We start from the raw sequence: 19,671 nt of genomic DNA on the forward strand, positions 1-19,671 counted from the left end.
CTCGCAGCAGTCAGTTCACAGACGTCAGCATCACCCCCAGCAAGCTATTGCACAGGACAGCAGTTCTGCCCCGTCCTTCAAAAGAAGCTCCTTGGCACCTGCCAGAGCTGTTTATGAGAAGGGCCTCCCTGAGTTCAGGCTCTGGCACTGGCTTGCAGTCAGTCCTTGCTTCTGGCAGGAAAAAGCCACATGAGCAACACGGAGGCTCCTCACCTGGTTTTTGTAGATCGTGTAGCCTTCCTTCTCATGCTGCAGCGCTGACCGGAATTCTGCTTTGCTCTCATACACTCGAGCTACCAAGTGGTGACTGAGGGAAGGAAAAAGGTTTAGAGGTATCTCAGTGATGAAGTATTTCCGTGCTACACAGAGCATGACCAGCAACAGAAAGGTTAGCCTGGAAATCGTACAGCACCCTGGTGTTTACTTCTGCCCACTCCAGATGCAGATTAACATACTGCACTGATATAGGCTGGATCGTTCAAATGCTGAGAAGGAACACAACGAAGCAGAGACCGAGCTTGGGATTTTTTCCTGCTGCACCCAGGAAAGCAGAAGGTCGCAGTGATGCATTGAATGTGGGCAAGGACGGGTTGGGCCAGACTTGTTCAGTGGAAAAAAAAAAAGGAGCAGTTATAAGCCCTTCCTCTCTAAAAAAAAGATCCTTTTGTTTCTGGAAAGCAAATGTGTGAATAACTCGGTCAGCCAAACCAAAATCCAAAGTTTTCCAGCACAGAAACAACCAGCACAGTGGCAAAGCTGGGATCCAAACTGCCTGGTTTGTTTTGTTTGGTTGGTTTGTGTTTGTTTTTTTCCAGTTGGGAGAGTCAACTTGGCTTGGACTTTGCTTCCTTAATGCTTATGGAACACAAAAAGACGTCTATTTTTGGCAGTGATACTCCCTGGGAAGTGATGGATCTCAACAAGCATCCCATGCTACCAGGGCAAGGAAGGATTCTTTCTGCAGAATATACATCCATCAACTGCTAGAAAACAAATCAGACTCTTGTGGGCACTTAATAAGATTTATTTTCACTCTGATGAAGAACAGATGGGATGCAAGGTGTTAGTAGTAATGAGGAATGGACCACTATTTGGTTGTTTATAAGCCAGGTCTGTATTCAAGGACAGAGCATACAGCACTGCCTTGGAAACAGAAAGCTGCTCAGTATTTTAGTGAAATAAAAGGCTTTAATGGTGAAGGACAGAAGCAAATAATGTTTCCTCAAAGGTAGCTCCCTGAGGGCCAACTCAATTACGTACAAGTGTTTATATATCACGCTCGTCTCCCAGTATAATTACATGAGCATTGCTCTCCAACACCCCATTGCCACATGCCTGAGAATCTGGGAGGGTCAGGGTCATCCTGACATATTTTTGAGTCATTAAGAAGATCCCTCAATTAACCTTAAGAACAAGGGATCTCTGTTCCAGACAGACGTAAATGCTGCAGCACAGCCACGACTGCAGGCAGCCCAGTGCTCCCAAGGGGGCTGGCAGCTGGCAGCAGGCAGAGCCTCTGGTTTAACAGCACACAGCTGAACACAGGCAGATCAGAGCCCTCCCACGCGCTGTACACTGAGTGCACTCCCAGGATGGAGACCCAGCCCAGCGCTCCACCCTGCCTCACCTGAGAGCAACTTTCAAAGACTTGGAGCCGTGATACTTGGAGCTGATGGTCAGCGCATTCTCCAGGAACCGGAGGGACAGGTCATACTCCATCACCCCATGGAGCACCAAGCCAATGTTGTTCTGCACAGATCCATCACACAAATGTAGTCAAGCAGGCATTCAGAAACACCAATTCCAATTACACATTTACTGCTTCCCAGTTCCCATCAAGGTGCTTTGTTGCTTGAAAAGGCTCTTGCAGCCAGAAGTCCTCAGTAGATCTCTCTCTAGCTCATAACATTTGACATTTTCTTTCTTGGGAGCTCAGCCCAAACAAGCCAGACAGAAGGAAAATAAAGTATCTCCTTCCTGAGACCATTCAAATGTTGCCTGGACATGGTCCTGGGCAACCTGCTTGAGCAAGGGAGAGGTTAGACCAGATGGACCCCAGAGGCCCCTTTGAACTTCAACCACCCTGATTCCATGAACCCTCTCCATTTTATGTAAGGGAAACAAGGCCAGCCTTCCCAGCCAAACAATCACACTCCTTTCCCCTTCCTCTAATGGAATTAATGGATAGTAGAATCATAGAATCATAGAATTACCTAGGTTGGAAAAGACCTTGAAGATCATCACGTCCAACTGCAGCCCAACCAGTACCCTAACTCTAAAAATCCTCCACTAAATCATATCCCTGAGTACCACATCCAAACGGCTCTTAAACACATCCAGGGATGGCGATTCAACCACCTCCCTGGGGAGCCCATTCCAGTCCCTAACCATGTGTATCCCATTCCAGTCCCTAACCATGTGTATCCCATTCCAGTACCTAACCACCCTTTCTGTAAAGAAGTTCTTCTTAATATCCAACCTGAACTTACCCTGGTGCAACTTGAGGCCATTTCCCCTCATCCTGTCACTTGTCACTAGTGAGAAGAGACCTGCCCCACTCTCACTGTAAGAACCTTTCAGGTACTGGCAGACGGCAATAAGGTCTCCCCTCAGCCTCCTCTTCCTCAGACTAAACAGCCCATGAGTTTCCCCAGTAACTCAGGGATAAAAAACCAAACAGTTTAAACAGCCAGCAGTATGCATGGATTTAAGTCCAAGAAGTCTTTCAATGATTAGATTCTCAAAGATATTGATTACTTACATCCAAGAGTGCCATTTCTGGGTGATCCTCCCCAAATACCAATAGCATGAGGTAGCGTGCACGGTACAGTAAGTTTAATGCTGTAGAGAGTTGGCTGTTTGCAAAGCAGTACAAAGCAAGGTGCATCTATAAGAGAAGACAAAATCCAGCATTAACGTTTTAACACTTTGTAAATCAAAGTGATCTTTCTGCTCCTTTCCCCAGCTGGGCACACCACTGCGGTACCCACAGCACATAAAATACAGCACAGAGAAAGAACTGCTGAAACTGATTCACTTCAGAATCTCTTATGAACCTCAAGTCATATTTCAGAATTGACCTACATTTCTAAGAAGCTGTGATTGTGCTCTTTGGGAGGGTTCTTGATATTTCTTGGTTTTGGCATAAGCCCAAGGTAAAAGCCAGAAGAGTTAATGAAATGCTCAGCAGACAAAACCCCTAACGTCTCAGTGGGGACAAATACTGATCACGTGCAATATTTGTAATGCAAACACTTTTATATAGAGCTTACGAAATCATAAGCATGAAGCTTGTGATCAAAATGGAGGTGTGAATTAAGGCTTTCCGACTCCAGGTGCACATGTGGAGTGCTGCTCCTCTCCCCATACCCCATACTTACATATTCTTGAATCGTGTTGGGATGTTCGATACCCAGGACCCTCTCACTCATTAGCACCGCTTTCTGCTGATTACTTAAGGCCTAAACAGAACAGAAGGCTCAGAGCAAGTCACAGAGTGTCACGCACTTGAGCAAGTAAGCACAGGACACAAATGAGAGAACAAATGGACCCTGCCTGAGCCCTCTGCTTACCTCTGAATAATCTCCCATAATGTAATTGAGACGAGCTAGCAGCCTCAGGCAGGCACAGATTTCTACATGCATAGCACCATACACATTGTTGAACAAGTTTAAGGCTTCATTGATGAGCTCACAGCCCTCCTTCAAGAAACCTGAAAAAAAATATATATATATTCATGTATGTTCTCATACTAAATAACCCCTAACAGAATGGGAGAAGTGATGCACATGAAGCAAGATCTACATGACTGGCAAAAACAGTGGTGGGATGTGCAGCTTTAAGTCACTGCCCTGAGCAAGGGCTAAAACTTGGAGAAAAATCACTGTCCTCCATCTGTCCTTCCTCACAGCTGGTGACTCCATGGCAGATGTGTGTTCCAGGTGGCCTCTGAGACCACAACTCTTAAGAGACCATGATCCTCAACTACCAGAAGGCAGGTGGAAGGTGTCCCATGCCTTCCACCAGCAGCAGCCTCAAGAGGCAGAGACATGCTGGAACTGTACCTTGCTGAACCTTTGCTTGCCCGCTCTGGAAGAAGTGGAAAGCATCCGAGGCTTTAGGGTTTACATGCTTCACTACGGGGAAGATGTTAAGAATGTCTTCCTCTGTGAAGGTGGGCTTGTGCCTGTTGTCAAAGTTGTACTCCTTCAGCAGTATCTGGAGGAACAAAAAAACAGGTCACAATCAGAGGGACTTGGCAGGAGGGAGAGGAAAAGGAGCCTGGAATTCTGCACATGGAGTCAGTCACAGCTAACTGCTCACGCATCACTACTTGGGGATGGCATTTTTAAGGGTCGCGTGAAGGTGTGCAACACCACAAGCGTTTGCTGCATGCAAAGGCACAGCTCTGCTGGCACAAAATGGTTTGGTCTGTCAGAGCTGGGCAGGAGACACACGACCAATTAACCCTAAAGGCAACTGGATTTGAAGCCTCTTCTCCTGGGATTAGACCCTGTATTCCATTCCTCAGAGGCCTCTCAGGGCTTGCACCGTGTGCCTGCAAGGCTGACCCTGCCAAGCATTTTGCACTGCACACTTCTCAGTACCAAAGGTGATAGAAGGAGGGCAGATATTGATCTTACTTGGACTCCAGTTTTGAGGGAGATTTCCCGAAGAAGGGTGATTTTCTGTAGGTTATACATTTCGGCTGCTTGGTCAGCATTCTCACTGCAAGAAGCACACAAAGGCTTGAGCTTCTAAGGAAGGTTCTGCTCAAGAACATCCCTACTCTGCGGTGGCTCCCTCTACAGCGAAGTGCTGACTGAAACCAGCAACAATACTCTTGGGTGCTAATGGTGCTTACAGAGCTGCACAGTAGCACTGAAATTTGGTGTGCTCTTCACAGCTCCCTGCAGGGTCTGAGTAAGTCTGAGTACCTCCAGCTCCTGGCACACAGTAAGCTGTCCCTGACATGGAAGGTGCAATCACTGGCTTCAGCAGCTCTTGGGGCCCTGTTTGCTCCCACTTTCAGTTCAACATTCAATGTCTGCATGTTCCAGCAGCATCCCTGGCCATCCGTTTCAGATGCAGGAGAAGCTGCCCTTGTTTTAGGTGCACAAGCTGCCTTCAGCCTGTACCATCTTTCTTATAGACAAGTGTCTTTTGCCTACATTCTCCACATTCAGCTCATCTCCACAGCACTAAGGAGAGCTTCCCCTTCTCCCCTTTGCCTCAAAGGCTTCATCTCAGTGCGGATGGCAACTACTTCCCTCTGCTGGTCTTTGCCTGATTTCTTTCCATTACATGCCCACAAGATTTCCTCAAGAATGCAAATTTATATGCAAACAGAAATCAAAAAAGGAAGGTCATATAACAGTCTGTAGCTCTTATTGTTACCTAATAAGAGTTGAGGCACAAGTAAGGGTGATTTTGTTTGCTTACCATTCAAGACTAAAATCAAAGTAGCTCTTTGCTTCTGAACAGATGTTCTTCCACAGCTCCTGAGGGGTCATGTTGGCCCAAGCTGTGTTATCAGCATTTCCAAGGTTCCTGTTTTTCCTTTTCTTATTTTTTTTCTTGGAGACCAGCTCATCAGCTGGAAGATGGGCAATGGGGTTTGGAAAGGAGCTTAGAAAGCAATTGAGGAAGTGGCTGATGGCTGCTGATAAACCTGACAGCTCCACACCCTACAGTGAGACACAGAAGTCAGTTGTGGAACACATCTGCCATCACACAGCATTACTCTGCCCCAACACTTGCACAAACCCAGTCCTCCCAGAAACAGGAATATCTCCCAAGTGAAGGAGAGAAGAAAGGAAGAGGCAAATATTTGCAACTAGCACAGACAGAAATATGTAGATAAAAAATAAAGGTACAGCATACATGCAAATACACAGTTCTACTTTGGGTTGCCACTTGGGACAGAGAAACTAGAGATTATAAAGCAGATCTGACACTGGAATAAAATCAGGTGCATTGCCATGCTACATTTGTACAGGTATACAGATGCATCAGTGCTCATTCAATTCAGAAAAGCTCCTTATGAGGGCAAAAGCAACAAAAGAAAAGGCATTACAAGGAAGACCAGCTGTGATTTGTAAAAGCCTTCAGCGTAAGGAGTGAGGATCTGGGAAAGAGAAGCATGAACATTTCTTCTCTGGGAAAACCAATCTTCAAGTGGGGACTTGTTTTCCCTTGCACACAGGCCTACACCTATTTTAGCTCTAATGAGCCTGTACTCCCTGTTGCTAGGCAACATCCATGAACACTCTAATGAGAGAGGAAACTAAACAGCACTCTATTTGCAAAAAAAAAAAAAAATCATTAGAGAGAACAGAGGAGGCAGGGGTTAGGCTGCAGGTCATACCTGGAGGTACGTCTTGAAGATGTGTTTCGCTGATCGAGTGATCAGTTCACTGATGCCAATTTTCTACCCCAAGGAATAAAAAGCGAAGACTTAAGAGTCAGTCAATAACAACAATGAAAAACACACCTTCCTTCTGAAGTGGGCTTTTACCAAGATGCACACAAGGCACCTAATTCTGCTCTTACCCTACAACACAGAACTATTCTGCATTTGATAATACTCCTGTGGATGGGAAGGGCCCCCTGGTCGCCCCAAGGTACCCCACGTCCATCTCCCCTGTATGGCAGAGCTCACCCTGCAGCCCCACACAGCCATGTTCACAACACCACCTCCCAGTCAGACCCAAAGCCTTGCCAGGTATCAGAGGCTTAAAAATGAATGGCTTGAAATCCAACTGCATGTTGCCTGTTACACCTGGGAATCCCTCAACAACTTTTTTATCCCAAAGGATACTCAGCCTAACACAGCAAGAACCATTAAGAAACTGGGAGTAAAACTCCCACATCGACCACCTACAGGTCCTTCTCCTGGTTCTTTTTCACAGAGAAAGCAATTAGCCAAGTGGGAATCTGTACAGGGCATGTTAGGCCAGAGGCAGCTGGAGCTGACAGTCTGAAGTTAAGGCTGATGCTTACAAAGATGTGATCCAGCTGAGCATGGCCGGGGGTCTTGGTGATGAAGTGGATCACTTTGCCTAGGTATCGCATGTTGATGCCCCTCTGGTGCATGGCCTCTGCTAAGGTAGCCCCATCCATGGGGAGCACCGTGTGATCCAGGCAGTCCTTGACCTGCAGGGTACATTCAAACGTTGGTTATGGAGGACAGACATGAAGGCCACAGCCCACGGTTCCCCTGCAGAGGTACAGGACAGGGCAGGGACAGCTTTTAGCCCATGGGAGAGCTGCTGTTTGTGTACAGTCTTTTCACTGAAATGTTTTTAATCGGTGACTGTAAGGCACATTGCTGATAATGGGAAATGGCACTTGCATTTCAAGTTGTGTTGCAGTGCTGATAAAGAGTCATTTAATCCCCATCGTGGAGTAACACCGTTACATTCCAACACACAGAGCAGGGAGGACAGTGCCTGTGCAGCATGTCACATTACATACTAGTGTATCACAACTTTTGCAAAACAACAATCACCATCATGTCCTTTTCTGATTCACTTCTCCTACTTTTTTTACTTTCAAACTGAATAGCTAGCCTTTAAAGCTCATGCTGACTAAGGAACCGGGGAATTTGTTGGGAGGTACAGTACAAAATAAGTTTTCCAGCAATGAAAAAACCCTCCTGGGTAAAAGCAACAGCCCCAAGACCTCTCAGAGCAGAGATGACCAGTCCCAGCCTCCCAGTTACAATGCCAGCCGCAACACAGCAGTCACTAGAGAAAACAGCTGGTATTTCTTATCGGGCCAGGCACATGGGTAAGCACCCAGAATGCTTAAAACCTGCAGAAGGAGTTTTTAGATATGAGCACGAACAACTTCCCAGTACACTCCAAGTTATTAGCCACCAACTGAGTCACAATCAAGGTCAGATAACACAAAAGCAGTGTGTGATGGGCTAGGGAGGATGACTTCTGTGGTCTTCACTGTCTCAGACTCTCAGCAGTGCTAAAAATTCTTTGTTGGAGTGAGTGGGAAAATTGTTCTGTAAGTCAGGACATGGAAAACCCCTCCTGTGCTTGCAGCAGAGATGCTGGCACTGTTTACCACACTGCACCCCTGGTGCCAGAACTCGGCTGCCAGCAGCAGAGTGCAGCATTGGCCTGGGAGGTGAAGTTGGCATACCACTATTGCGGTGCTTGCTCAGAGTGGCCAAGCTTGAAGTAACCTTCCCAAGAGATTTCTGCTGGCCCTTCGCTGCTTACCAAACCTGGGATCTGGCACGAGAGCAGGAATGCAGCAGCATCCTTCAGTAACTGCTTCTGATCCTGCACCTCCTCTTTGCTAGACTCGGGAAAACGAACACCTAGCAGGGCAAGAGGAAAACATCAAACATGAACTCAAAAGGAAAACTAACTCACGTACAGAAAACATGTAGTAATAGCAGGTGAAAAGCTGAAGTGGATCCACCTCCCTCAAATTAAAAATGCTTCTTCAAAACTCATCTGATCTGCAACTTCTAAATGGGAAGAGAATTACCTCCTTCTCTTGGATACTGGCTGTGCTGCTCTGTCCCCATTCATTCCCTTTTAATGTAGCTTCTAAAGGCTCAAATCGCATTCTACCTATTGACAAGTGCTACATACACTGACAGTGCAAAAGAGACCAGGCTAGGCTGGAGCAGCACATACAGCAGATGGGCCAACATACACTTCAAGTGCTGGAAGCTCAGAGTCTTTGCTTTGGCACATGAAAATTAAAACAAAGTTAAGTTCTAGCTGCAAAGTCAGTGCCAAAGCACTAGTTTTTACCAGACTTCAGAACACATGCTCCTCATGACATATTTTTTCCACACTAAACTCAACTATGCAGCCATTGCCCTGCAATCTGCACATACAGCTTCTGCATTTGCCCCGCTTAACACTTTGGAAGCTTTACTGTATTTCCAAATATAAAGCATGCTGATTCCAGCCACTGAAAGCTACATTGGATGCCTGTGATCAGTGCATGTATTTGAAAGGGCACCATGACCTACTGACCACAACGTTACTAAAATAAACCCTGCTCTTCACTGACAACCCAACATCATTCATTCTGCTACAACTGTGTGGATTTGTGTGTGAAGAAAAAAAACAGGATCAAATGTAACCTGTCTTCCCCCACATCCACCTCTTTTCACGTGGTCCAGCAGCTGGGATGCTGGAGAGTCTCAAGATTCTTGACAGCACTCTGAAAACCTCCCCTGAGTGCAGTGGTGGGAGACAGCTCACTGCCTGCATCTGGTAGTTCGAACACTGGGATCAATTTTAGCTCTTTCTCTTTTCTGTATCTTTGGGCTGCATGGGGAACCCTGCACCAGCAGCCAGTGGTATCAGTTATGGCTTTGGAACATAATTTTGTCTGTAGCTGACTGCATAAAGCAATCCTCTGAAAACGGACCAGAACGAGCTCTTTATGCACACACCTGGTGAGAAAATATCTGGGTTAAACCGAATGTCAAATGATGTGTCACTAATGGAGCCCACGGCCTTGCAAGCATTTCGAATCACTTCTCTGCTTTTGGGATCAACTGGAGAAGGAAGAAGAAGAGAACAAATGAACGTGGGTTTCAGAAAAGGACAACCTGGCTATTAAAGAGAAAAGTTTTGTTATTAGAAGCAGTAATGATGGCACATTTTGCAGAAATCCACTATGAATACAATCAATTAAGATATATGGAAAGGAGAATAGCTGCAAAAATGCAAAATCAGATACTTTGGGATTTCTGAAGGTGCTTAAGCACTACACACTTCCCAGCCCTGGCTGCTGGCCCTGCAGAGCAGCTTGCTGGCAAGGCTCTCGTTCCTGCATCAGAGCTGGTAGGCTTGTGCTTCAGAGACACTAACAACCTACCCCCAGGCAGCCAGGGTGATGAATGTACTGGTGCGTGAATGGCTCTATGCGAAGAGCTAAAACATTATCAATAGTAGAAGCCAGTGCTTGTCCTGTTTAACCACAAATAATCACCCTAAGCACCTCTGGCTTGGCACAGCTCCTACCAGAGGCACAGCCACCAGCAGGGCAGCAGGCCTGAGCTGCTTCTGATGCAGAGGATTAAATACCTGTTCCATCATCAGACGCAATGGTTTCAGCCAGCTCTTTAACCTGATCAAGTCCAGTCACGTTGTCATCTGCTTTACCATCATCTGACTCAGACTTCTCGCTTTCTCCTGTCCCATTCTCCGGAGAGGTACCATTTTCCAGTGCAGCTGAGCTCTCCTGTTTGTTGGCTTTCTGTTGCATCAGCTGCAGTGCAGCCAGCTTCATGAATAAGAGATACCTACAGTGCAGTAAGAGAGGAATTCAGTACAGCAGGAGAATCCAAGAGGATCACCATTCTGCTACCAGGGGAAAAGCTCAGAGCTGGGGTAACAGACCACCCAGTTTCTCTCTGCAAAGGCACAACTGACCCTCTACCAGTGAGCTTTCTGAAATCAGAGTGCACGTGATTCTAATATCTTCCATTAGCATGTCAAAAGAGACAAAGAAGTGAGCTGTCATTGCATATCACAATGGGAAACTCATCTCCTTGCAGTAGTTACAAGTAGCTTTCCACACAGCTCAGGGAAAGTCTTACTGCCAAACACACAGAACTGACAAATGAAATCCAGCTGTAATTTTACTATGAAACCTGAGCTCAGGGAGCTTTGCAGGCCATGCAGCAGCAGCCTCCAGCCATGGTCCTGCAGGCTGCTGGTCTGGCACCTCTCCCAAGCAGAAGTGAAGGTGCCTGTGGGCACAGGGCAAGACGGGGCAGGGTGTCGGCTGCAGAACTGGTTGCTCAGTGGGCAGAGCTCCTCTGGCAGCAGCTGAGGGCTCACCTTCCCAGCAAGTGGAGCACAGGCTCTGACTGTGGTAGCAGAGCACCCTGCAGCCCCCGACATGGGAAGCAGGAGCATTACCCCATGCATCTGCACCACATGACTGCCTGCTCCCAGAGCTCCAGCTCCCTCTCCTGCACTGTATGAGCCCAACACCAACACATTCCACCACAGAACTCCCCACAGCAGTCCCTGCTGGTCATTTTTTTTTCAGCCTTTAGTGAAAGATGTAGTGTTTGAGATGTCTGGAGAGCCTTAAAAAACAAGCACGAATCCTTCCCATTCCCTAGATATAAGGTGACCGGGGCATCTGCAGAGAAAGGACATGAAACATCAAAACAGATCTGGAGACTAAAGAGCAAACCACTTCTTCCCCAGTTCCCTACAGCCCTCTGTTCCATTTCTCATTAAGTAAGCCTCTGTAATTGCACCTGCAGGGCCAAGCAATGGGGCAATCAGCTGCCTGCTCCCAAGAGCTCTGACTTCGACCACCACCAGTTGCAAGTGGGAGACGCGGGGAGCTCAGCTCACCTGTGCTCTACAAAGGCATCAACAAGCTCTTGCCGGAGACAGCAAAGCTTGTGTCTGTGCTGCTTGGGGAACCCCATTTTCTTACATTCCTCTGGCATTTCCTCCCCTTCAACAGGTAGGAAGTTTAGATCTGGAGGGAAAGTGCGGAGCAGGTCCAGAATGTAGTGACGCCCATCATTGCCAATAATGCCTTTGCACTCCACTGAGGAGCACAGCTCCACCTCCTCGTTCTTGTCATTCAGGACTTTGTGCTTCTGAATCTTTAGCGGTCTGCTGGTCTTCTCTAGCAGCTCCAGGTACTTAGGATGTGAGACAACTGTCTTGCCAAAGTCTATTGACCCATAGATGACACTCTGTTCCTGTTCCCTTTCCAAGATCCCAGGAATAATAGACTGAGCTGTCACTCTGTAACCTCTGTAATCCACCACTACAGTCCCCAGGGTGTACAGCCCTTCTACATCCACAGCGTTATAAGTCCGCACACCATTGAGATCATTGGTAGGTGCTACATAAGCAGCAACATCCCCACCAAAGTCCTTGTAGTGGTCACGGACATCGAAGCCCAGACTGAAGAATATATTGTTCCAGATGAACATCTGCATCTTGGTCTCTTCACTGGGGTTGATAGCCATGACATTGCCATCAATGACAGCCATGGCACCTCTTGTTGCTGCTGCAGTGAAGTCACTATGAACCTGGAGGTAACCAGAAAGAAAGTCAGGTAAGAAATGGATAACAACCTCCCCACACCTCACTCTCAAAGCTCTCTGGAAACTTCTTTGCTCCTCACGTCCTCATGGCCCTCCAGCAGGCAGGCAGGTCAGCTGGCTTTTGCTCTTGTGAGCCTGGCCAGTGGCTTGGATACAAGCTCCGGGAGCCAGAGCATTAGGGATCACCATGGCTCAGTCTCATGAGCTCTCTGCTGAGGAGGGTTTAGTTTTAATCATGTACCCCTGCTGCTGCTCCTACTCACTTGAAGGAGGACTGGATCAAACACAACAGTGGAGGACTAAGAGGAGACCATCTCATGGTCAGCTGGGAGACATGGGGGGCAAGGACTACAATTCTTCCCTGCAAAGCTGGGAGCAGAAGGCAGATATTGGTCAAGCACTGGAACAAGTTGCCCAGGGAAGTCCTGATTAGGTATTTAAGAGATATGTGGACATGGAACTAAGGGATATGGTTTAGTGGTAGGATTTGCTAACTCAGACTGATGGTTGGATGTGATGACCTTGAAGGCCTTTTCCAACCTAGATGATTATACTATTTGTGAGAGAGAACAAGACCCCTTAGCTCAGAAATGGGGACTCCCATCTTGCAGTTTCTACAGGGCAAGCCTGGGTGAAATGTCTAGGTGTGACGTGGGCAGCAGAGAAGGGGCTGTGTAATAGAGTTGCCTGCAGATCCCGAAGTTACCTTGAAAATGGCTCGTTCTCTCAGCAGCCTTTCAGGCAGGTTCTTGCGTGGCAGCTCTCGTGTGGTTTGCAGCTCCTCATTCCAGTCTCTGGTCTGAAAGAGTCAAAGCCTTGTGGGAAGCAATATGTGCTGCAGGTGGATGCTAGCAAGCCAGCATTTCTCATTTGCCAGGGAAAGGAGAAGGGAAGAAGGGAGGAACTCAGGCTGCCATGATGTTCAGAGGAAGAGAATTAGCATCAGGATCACCCCTCATGAGTTGACCTCATTCAGGATCCATATGGGATAGATCTTGTTAGTCCACATTAGTCAGCACAGTTTATCTGAAATGCCAGATTGCTAACACCAGAGTAACCCAGTGCAGACATGGTTAGCCAGCACACTGCAACATGGTCACCCCACAGGCACTACCTACATGCAGCCATGACAGTCTAGCACAGTGCACAGCCTGGAAAATTTTACACTACGAGGCTGCAACTGACACCCGTAGGAGAGTATGCTGAGAGACACGAGAGCTTTTCCAGGCCTGACCAGCACAGAGGAACACTGCTGTTTGCAAGGAGCAGCAGTGCCAGTCAAAGTAGGGACACAGGCTTTATAGGTACTCAAGCTCAGACTCCCATATACTCAGGGAAGCTGCAGCCTTGGCAGCTCAGCCCTCTGTAGTTAAAGATATAATTGAGAACAAAGACTCATGCAAGTTTTCCTGGATGCACAAAACCTTTTCACAAATACCAAAGGTTTACTTGCTGGTAAAAGTGAACTGGTTCCCAGTGCAGTGAGCAGCAGAACTATTGCTAGGGTTCTCAGAGTTAGACTGATACCTGTCCAGGTATGTGCTCTTCATAGCCCAGCCTGGAAGTGTACGCATCTTCTGCTCGGACACAGTCCATGGCATGTTCTGCTTGTGGAGCTGTCCAGCTGTACACTTGGAAAGGAGTTGCTATCCTTTCAAAGGGATGTCTCTGAACCCTAATTAGGGAGTGGAAACAATTAGATATTTTCCAAAGGAAGATTTCTTTCTATTCTAAGAGAATTTTCCCTCTGCTGTAACACCAATTTCTAGCAAACAGAACAAGACCACGTCATTAAACAAGCAGTGACGCCCCTTAATGACTGAGCTGGCAGTATCTCTCAGCCACCATCTAGAGAACAAACTGGGCTCTCCTCATTCCCCCGTCCTCAGCTGTATCTCCCCAGCACACTTCCCATTCAGCACAAAACAGGAGCACATGCAGAGGATCACCACTCCCAGCCATCTCTGTCAGATTAGCTCTCAGCTTTCGCTGCAGTCTGTAAGGGCTGTGTTATAAACAAGCCTATAGCACACATCCACTAATGAAGTGAAAAAGCAAGCTTCCCCTAATGGCCTCCTGTGTAATCTGTCTGCTCTCAGCAGGTGCCAGAGTCTCATCTGTATTTACTGCTGGCCCAACAAGCAATGCAGTATAATAGTTTTTAAATGGCCGGATAGTTGCTGTGGTGGCTGTGTGGCCACTGCTAATTTCCAGCCCTTGTATGGTGTCACTTTCATCCTCCTAATGAGAGCAGAAGCAGAACTCTTGAAAGCCACACCATGTGCCTGTCAATTTGCATCCTGCTGAGCTGAGGCAGTTCATTAAGCGGACTCTAAAGAATGACAGGCTTCTGCAAAGGATCCACTGTCCTGGAGTAGAATAGATGGTCCCTGCAGCAAGGACAGGAAAATAAAACAATCTATTATTGCTCCTTATTATTACAGGAGCTAAAGGAAATTAGAGAAAAGAAATACGCATTCATGTTTAATCACTCTCTACTCCAAGCCTTTTTAAAGCCACCATGTATTAGGGTTCCTAATATTTTATGCTTCAGTTTTGTATTCAGAGCGAAGTGATGAGGTTATCGGTCTGACCCTGCTGCAGCACAAGGCCTGCTCTGCATCAGCTGCTGCTAAGGACAAACCAGCCATGTGCCCCAGCCTCACCAAGCAACATCACACCACCAAAGGTGACTAGAGAGGAAGAAGTGCTGCTACCGTTTCTTCTGCAGAGCAGAGAAGTTTTTTTTGAAGGTAGGGCTGATCTGGTTAAGTAGTTCCACCAAGGAATGACTGAGAAAACTGGGGTTTGCAGGTTTGGGATTGAAGTTGTATGCAGTAGACCTGCAAGAGGAAAGAAACATGCTGTTGTCATAACTGAGACGCATGGTTTCATAGGCAACCATGGAATACAAATGATTTTTTCCACAAGTCAGGGTAGCACAGAACAACCAACTCATAATCGGACACAAAGTAGAAACATGCTCGAGTTTTGTCTTTTTTCAGTACAGTCACTCTTACATTCCTGGGCACTGTGCAGTAACTTTAACAGTCTCTCACAGGCACTGTTTAAAAAACCAATCCTAGTCAAACCTGTGCCCAGGTTAGGAAGTGCTGGCAGACTGCGCTTTTCCTTTAGGGCAAAATGAGCTATTTGCAATGGTCAGGAAGGAATTCCCTCCACGACTCAAAACACTACGATTAGTTGATGTCATTGTGGGACGTTTCAACTTTCCCTTAAGCATCAGGCATTTATCCACAGTAAAGAAGTGGTACCAGGCATAAGTAAACAGCCCAATCCAGTAGAACAACTCCTACAAACCCCATGTGAGCAGTGAATAGAAATAAGCTGCTTTCCACGCACACACACACACACAGAAAACAATCAGAGGTAAAAAATCAAGCAGTGTGTTTCTTTCCATGTTCTTTTCTGTTTGGGTATTACAAGTTCTCTGCTGCAGGGCAGGACAGAAGGAATGCTGGTTACTCACTGATTCAAGTAAAATCCTCTCGTGGATGCAGTGATACTGACATGTCGATCCTCCACTGTGATGACATATAAATACATGAGGTCTCCATGCATCTTCCTGTTACCAGGTGGAGGATTCCAGCCACTCATTGTCAATACCTTTAGGCACTGCAAAGGCTACAGAATACAACAGAAGCAGTTCCTATCAGTAGGAATTAATACCCCTGAGTTACAGAACCATTTGATGCACAAGCCAGAGTCCTTTTACCTGCTGCCTTTGCTTGGTTTCACAAACAGAGCTTACCAAAAAATTGGTCTCTAGAATATAGAGCCACTTGCAGTCCACTAATCTGCCCCAATTTGCAGCTTTTCACACATACAACACAGGTAAAAACAGACACTCTGGGCCTCTGGGCTGCACAAGGCACGCATTTCTTGCTGTACTGGTTTTCAAATGGCAGCTTCTAAAAACGGAATCCAAGTGCAAGGGCATGGGAAACCTAAGGATAATCTGTACTGATCTGCAGATCCTGTCTCCAGGACTTTTTAGAGCAATGCCGCTCTCCCTTCCCTGCTTCCCCTCCCCAGCAAGACTGACCAATGTTATGCTCTGCAGATGTCCAGACTTTGCATCCAGCATTTTGCACACTAGCTCTTGGACTTTATTCTCTTGGCTAAGCAGTGCTATTCCAGCACTCATTAAGCACCAAGCAGAGCAAATCCCAAAGTCCATCTCAATGCAGTTTTCAATCCCTGAACACGTTTGCTGCAATGTATATGCTGACAGCTGTTGCAATTGCACAGGAGAACTCTACCTTCCAGTCTCTGTTCTGGGGCTGAAGGGCACACAGGGGTCTCTCTTTGCTACCTGGCAGGATATGTTCAGGAGGGGTGCAGTCAATTTGTTCCATTTCAGTACCTTTTTTCTTTCGTTTTCCGCTGTCTACAATGGAGAAAGATGGAAAATCAGTGCTGAAAAACATACCAGTCCATCCTCCAAGCAGAAGTTCTCAGAGTGTTTCTCTGCACTCCTGAGTGAGGTGGGCCAGCTGATTGTTACACTGTGCTTTAATGAAGCAGAAAGTCAGGGGAACGAGAACAGTGACCACACCACATAAACCTTTTTGCCCCATACCTCCCAGGTCTCCTTCAGTGAAGACACTCAGGAATGACAGAGAATTACAGTCCACACCATTGAAAGCATCTGAAGGGTCAAGACTCTTCAGAAGGTCCCGAATGTGACGCACATGTATCCTGGCCTCTCGCACTGTGTATGGTTCTGATAAGCAGAAAGGGAGGAAAGGAACTGGAATTACACAGATGCTTACTGCTTCAGCACACAGTTCTCAAAAAGGAACCACAAGGAAGGGCTGCCAGGTGGCCAGAACCACTCCATGCTCATCCCCTCCCAGAGTAACTTGCCTTCCACCACTTTCAGCAGCGAGCCCTCCTGCAGTCCTTCAATAGTTTTCAGCTCAGCAAAATTATCAAGAACATTGCCATCCAATTGCAGAGAGAAGCAAGTCCGGTGGCAGGTATCCTCACGGTCCATTAAGACTTGGTGGATCTCTTGCACCATCTCTTGAGGAGAGACCTTATGAAGGGAACAACCCAGCTAGTTATTCTTAGCCAGCTCCCCCTCAAGCACACATCCAAAGAGGACTCAAGCACAAACACATTAGGGACATCTCTGCTCTCCTAGCAACACTCAGCATGTCAGCAAGCTCCAGTGGCAAGAGGCACAAAGAGCTGTTCTGGAGTACACATAAAGGTGTCACCTCTGGCAGGGTGAGCATGCAGAAATGTCACAGCCTTGCACTGCGCTGAGCACAGAGCAGGGAAGGAACAGAAGGCGAGGGGAAACCAGGGGTTCATCCCTTATCCATCCACACTGCACATCTGTGCTGAGGATCAGAATGATGTGAGAACAGAAGAGGCCATTTCCTAAACTCACCTGCTGTGGTACCCACTGCATGGTGCTGCCCCTCCAGGCATGTGAACACACGGGATCCATGCTGAACCTGTGGTCCCGGGCTGCTCCCCTGCCTGCCTGCCCTGGCTCCAGAACCACTGATGTTGCTCTCAAGCTACGAGGACTCAGGGTAGTTTACATAAGCCGCTGTAAACAACGTGGCCTGCTATTATTAGCCTATTAAAACTAACAGCCAAAGGGATTTAAAGGAAGAAAAAAGCTACCTGAGATACAGCTAGTTCCACAGGGGATGTAACCTCACTGCTCTCTCTGCTGGTCTTGGGGAGATAAGGCTTCCTTCCCACTGGGTTTAGACTCAAAATGCCTCCCCCCAGATTAAAGACACTTCATCCAAATGGTTTTCTGTGAAGTGCCAAGCAAAATCACAGGATCAGCTGGGCATGTAAACGCCTGTCCTGGTCTGGCAGCAGGTGTTGTGGCCATTGTGACACAGACTGCTGCAAGCAGCAGAGCTCTGCAGAAAGGGAAGGGGAGCTGTGTCGTTCCCTTGATGTACAGACAAGTGTGTGCCTTCCCCAGACAGCTCTGGCACATGTCACTGTGCCAAACCCAGCTCAGACATAAGATGCAGCATGCCAAAACCTCTGGGCAGGCAGGAGGTTTTCCTTTCCTAAGTCAGACCCTTGGGTCACATTTTCACATCCCTTCTTTAAGACAGCCCAGAAATGGGAAAGCTTTGTCCTTGAGGCTCAACTCCATTCCCCAGCCCTGCTGAGATGAACACGGGGCAACTACATCCTGCCTAATTCTACTCCCCTAATTCTACTTTCTACCTCTGTCCACCCAATGCCTGCACAGCCTACACCAGACAGCTTGGTGCTCACATCACCTACTCATCTAAAAGCCATTGGTCCAGCAGCTTATCTCCTGTACCCTCCATGCTTCGCTGCCTCCCTCTCCACTCAACCCCATCATGAAAGCAATAAATCAGGAACCTCATGGTCTGCCCTCTGCATCCACTAGGACTAGGATCATGAACATCACTCCATGCCTCTTCAGCCCCCACTCCTGTCCCCTCCCAGCTGGCAGAGAGGTACCTGCAGGGAGAAGGGCTCTATCCCAGGTGCACAGATCTTGACAGTAAATCCTGTGTCTTGGATGACAATGACCTCCTGGTCGTTCCCATCTTCCCCTGTGTCAGCCTCCTCATGTCCATTTTGCCTGGCATCCTTTTCACCCTTCAGGCTCTCGTGGGGGCCACTGCCGTTGACAAGTGCCACGCCAGGTGGGTGCTCTGGAGAGAGGGACAGAGGTCAGCACAATGGGGAGAGGAGAATGGCAAGCAAACCAGGGATTAAAACCAGGGGATAAAGGCAGTAAGTTCTGCAGTTACTGTTACTGGACACAAGTGCACCAAGCACTGCCCTCTCCTCCCTTTGCAGGACCAATACAGCCCCACTTGCCTACAGGGTTTGCACCTTCCACAACCCCTGCATGGAGCAGGGAGGGAGGGAAGCAGGAGGATGGCACAGCTTACAGCAGATTTAGTTTAGTCTTCACAAGTCTCTTAAATTAAAGAACGGGTGCAGCTGTCCAGAGGCAGCTGTCCCCTTGCATCGACACACTGTGTAGCTCCAACACACCTCTGCAGCACAGCTGCTCAGCTGCAGGCAAAGAGGTGTCACATGGAGTGCAATACTGCACAGGCACAGGCAGCTCCACACCCTGCACACAGCAAAACCACCCTCCACATTTCCAGAATGTTTTGTGGACATCCCACAGGGCCAGGGCGAGGCTTTGCCTAAGCTACTGTATTCAAGAAAAAGGTGATGACACTTCAAATGTTCACTTAGATGCGTCACAGGGACTGGGAGCTCTGTATCTCCCTCCCAGTTTCTACAATGGTTTGTTTTCTTTTTAAGTAACGTCGAGATATCAGAGCTGAGGAGACCGAGGATGCTGCAGAGCACCCAGAGCAGCCTGCAGCCACGAGGCCAGGCTGGGACTGCTGCACTGCTGCCCCTGCACATGCAGGGAGGATCCCTGCTGGAGCACTGAGTACAACCTCCTGCCACGCTGCTCCAAAGGCTGCCAGCAGAAACCCATCTCAAAGACGGCTGGCACAGCTGAACTGACGCAGAGTGAAAGACTGCACAGAACACCAGGAGCTCACTGAGAGAAGCAACAGGTAAACAAA

General features: G+C 47.7%; 1 protein-coding gene across 2 annotated transcripts in view; it reads right to left on the bottom strand.

Annotated features, from left to right (window-relative positions):
- The window catches only part of CLUH (clustered mitochondria homolog), a 31,582-nt gene that overhangs the window by 3,176 nt on the left and 8,735 nt on the right, over nucleotides 1-19,671 (bottom strand). For both annotated transcript variants that reach the window (XM_072353465.1, XM_072353464.1), the window contains exons 2-23: nucleotides 18,572-18,768; nucleotides 16,964-17,135; nucleotides 16,677-16,820; nucleotides 16,357-16,484; nucleotides 15,564-15,718; nucleotides 14,791-14,916; nucleotides 13,601-13,748; nucleotides 12,780-12,872; nucleotides 11,364-12,058; nucleotides 10,074-10,291; nucleotides 9,437-9,541; nucleotides 8,238-8,338; nucleotides 7,003-7,155; nucleotides 6,368-6,430; nucleotides 5,443-5,687; nucleotides 4,644-4,728; nucleotides 4,065-4,218; nucleotides 3,573-3,712; nucleotides 3,381-3,461; nucleotides 2,762-2,887; nucleotides 1,628-1,749; nucleotides 214-307 (exon numbers count right to left, since the gene is read on the bottom strand). In XM_072353465.1, coding sequence (XP_072209566.1) covers nucleotides 214-307; nucleotides 1,628-1,749; nucleotides 2,762-2,887; nucleotides 3,381-3,461; nucleotides 3,573-3,712; nucleotides 4,065-4,218; nucleotides 4,644-4,728; nucleotides 5,443-5,687; nucleotides 6,368-6,430; nucleotides 7,003-7,155; nucleotides 8,238-8,338; nucleotides 9,437-9,541; nucleotides 10,074-10,291; nucleotides 11,364-12,058; nucleotides 12,780-12,872; nucleotides 13,601-13,748; nucleotides 14,791-14,916; nucleotides 15,564-15,718; nucleotides 16,357-16,484; nucleotides 16,677-16,820; nucleotides 16,964-17,135; nucleotides 18,572-18,768 — 3,545 coding nt within the window. The remainder of the gene's footprint in view (nucleotides 1-213; nucleotides 308-1,627; nucleotides 1,750-2,761; nucleotides 2,888-3,380; nucleotides 3,462-3,572; nucleotides 3,713-4,064; nucleotides 4,219-4,643; nucleotides 4,729-5,442; nucleotides 5,688-6,367; nucleotides 6,431-7,002; nucleotides 7,156-8,237; nucleotides 8,339-9,436; nucleotides 9,542-10,073; nucleotides 10,292-11,363; nucleotides 12,059-12,779; nucleotides 12,873-13,600; nucleotides 13,749-14,790; nucleotides 14,917-15,563; nucleotides 15,719-16,356; nucleotides 16,485-16,676; nucleotides 16,821-16,963; nucleotides 17,136-18,571; nucleotides 18,769-19,671) is intronic.

This window comes from Excalfactoria chinensis, chromosome 19, assembly GCF_039878825.1.
Source record: "Excalfactoria chinensis isolate bCotChi1 chromosome 19, bCotChi1.hap2, whole genome shotgun sequence".
Classification (NCBI taxonomy): Eukaryota; Metazoa; Chordata; class Aves; order Galliformes; family Phasianidae; genus Excalfactoria; species Excalfactoria chinensis.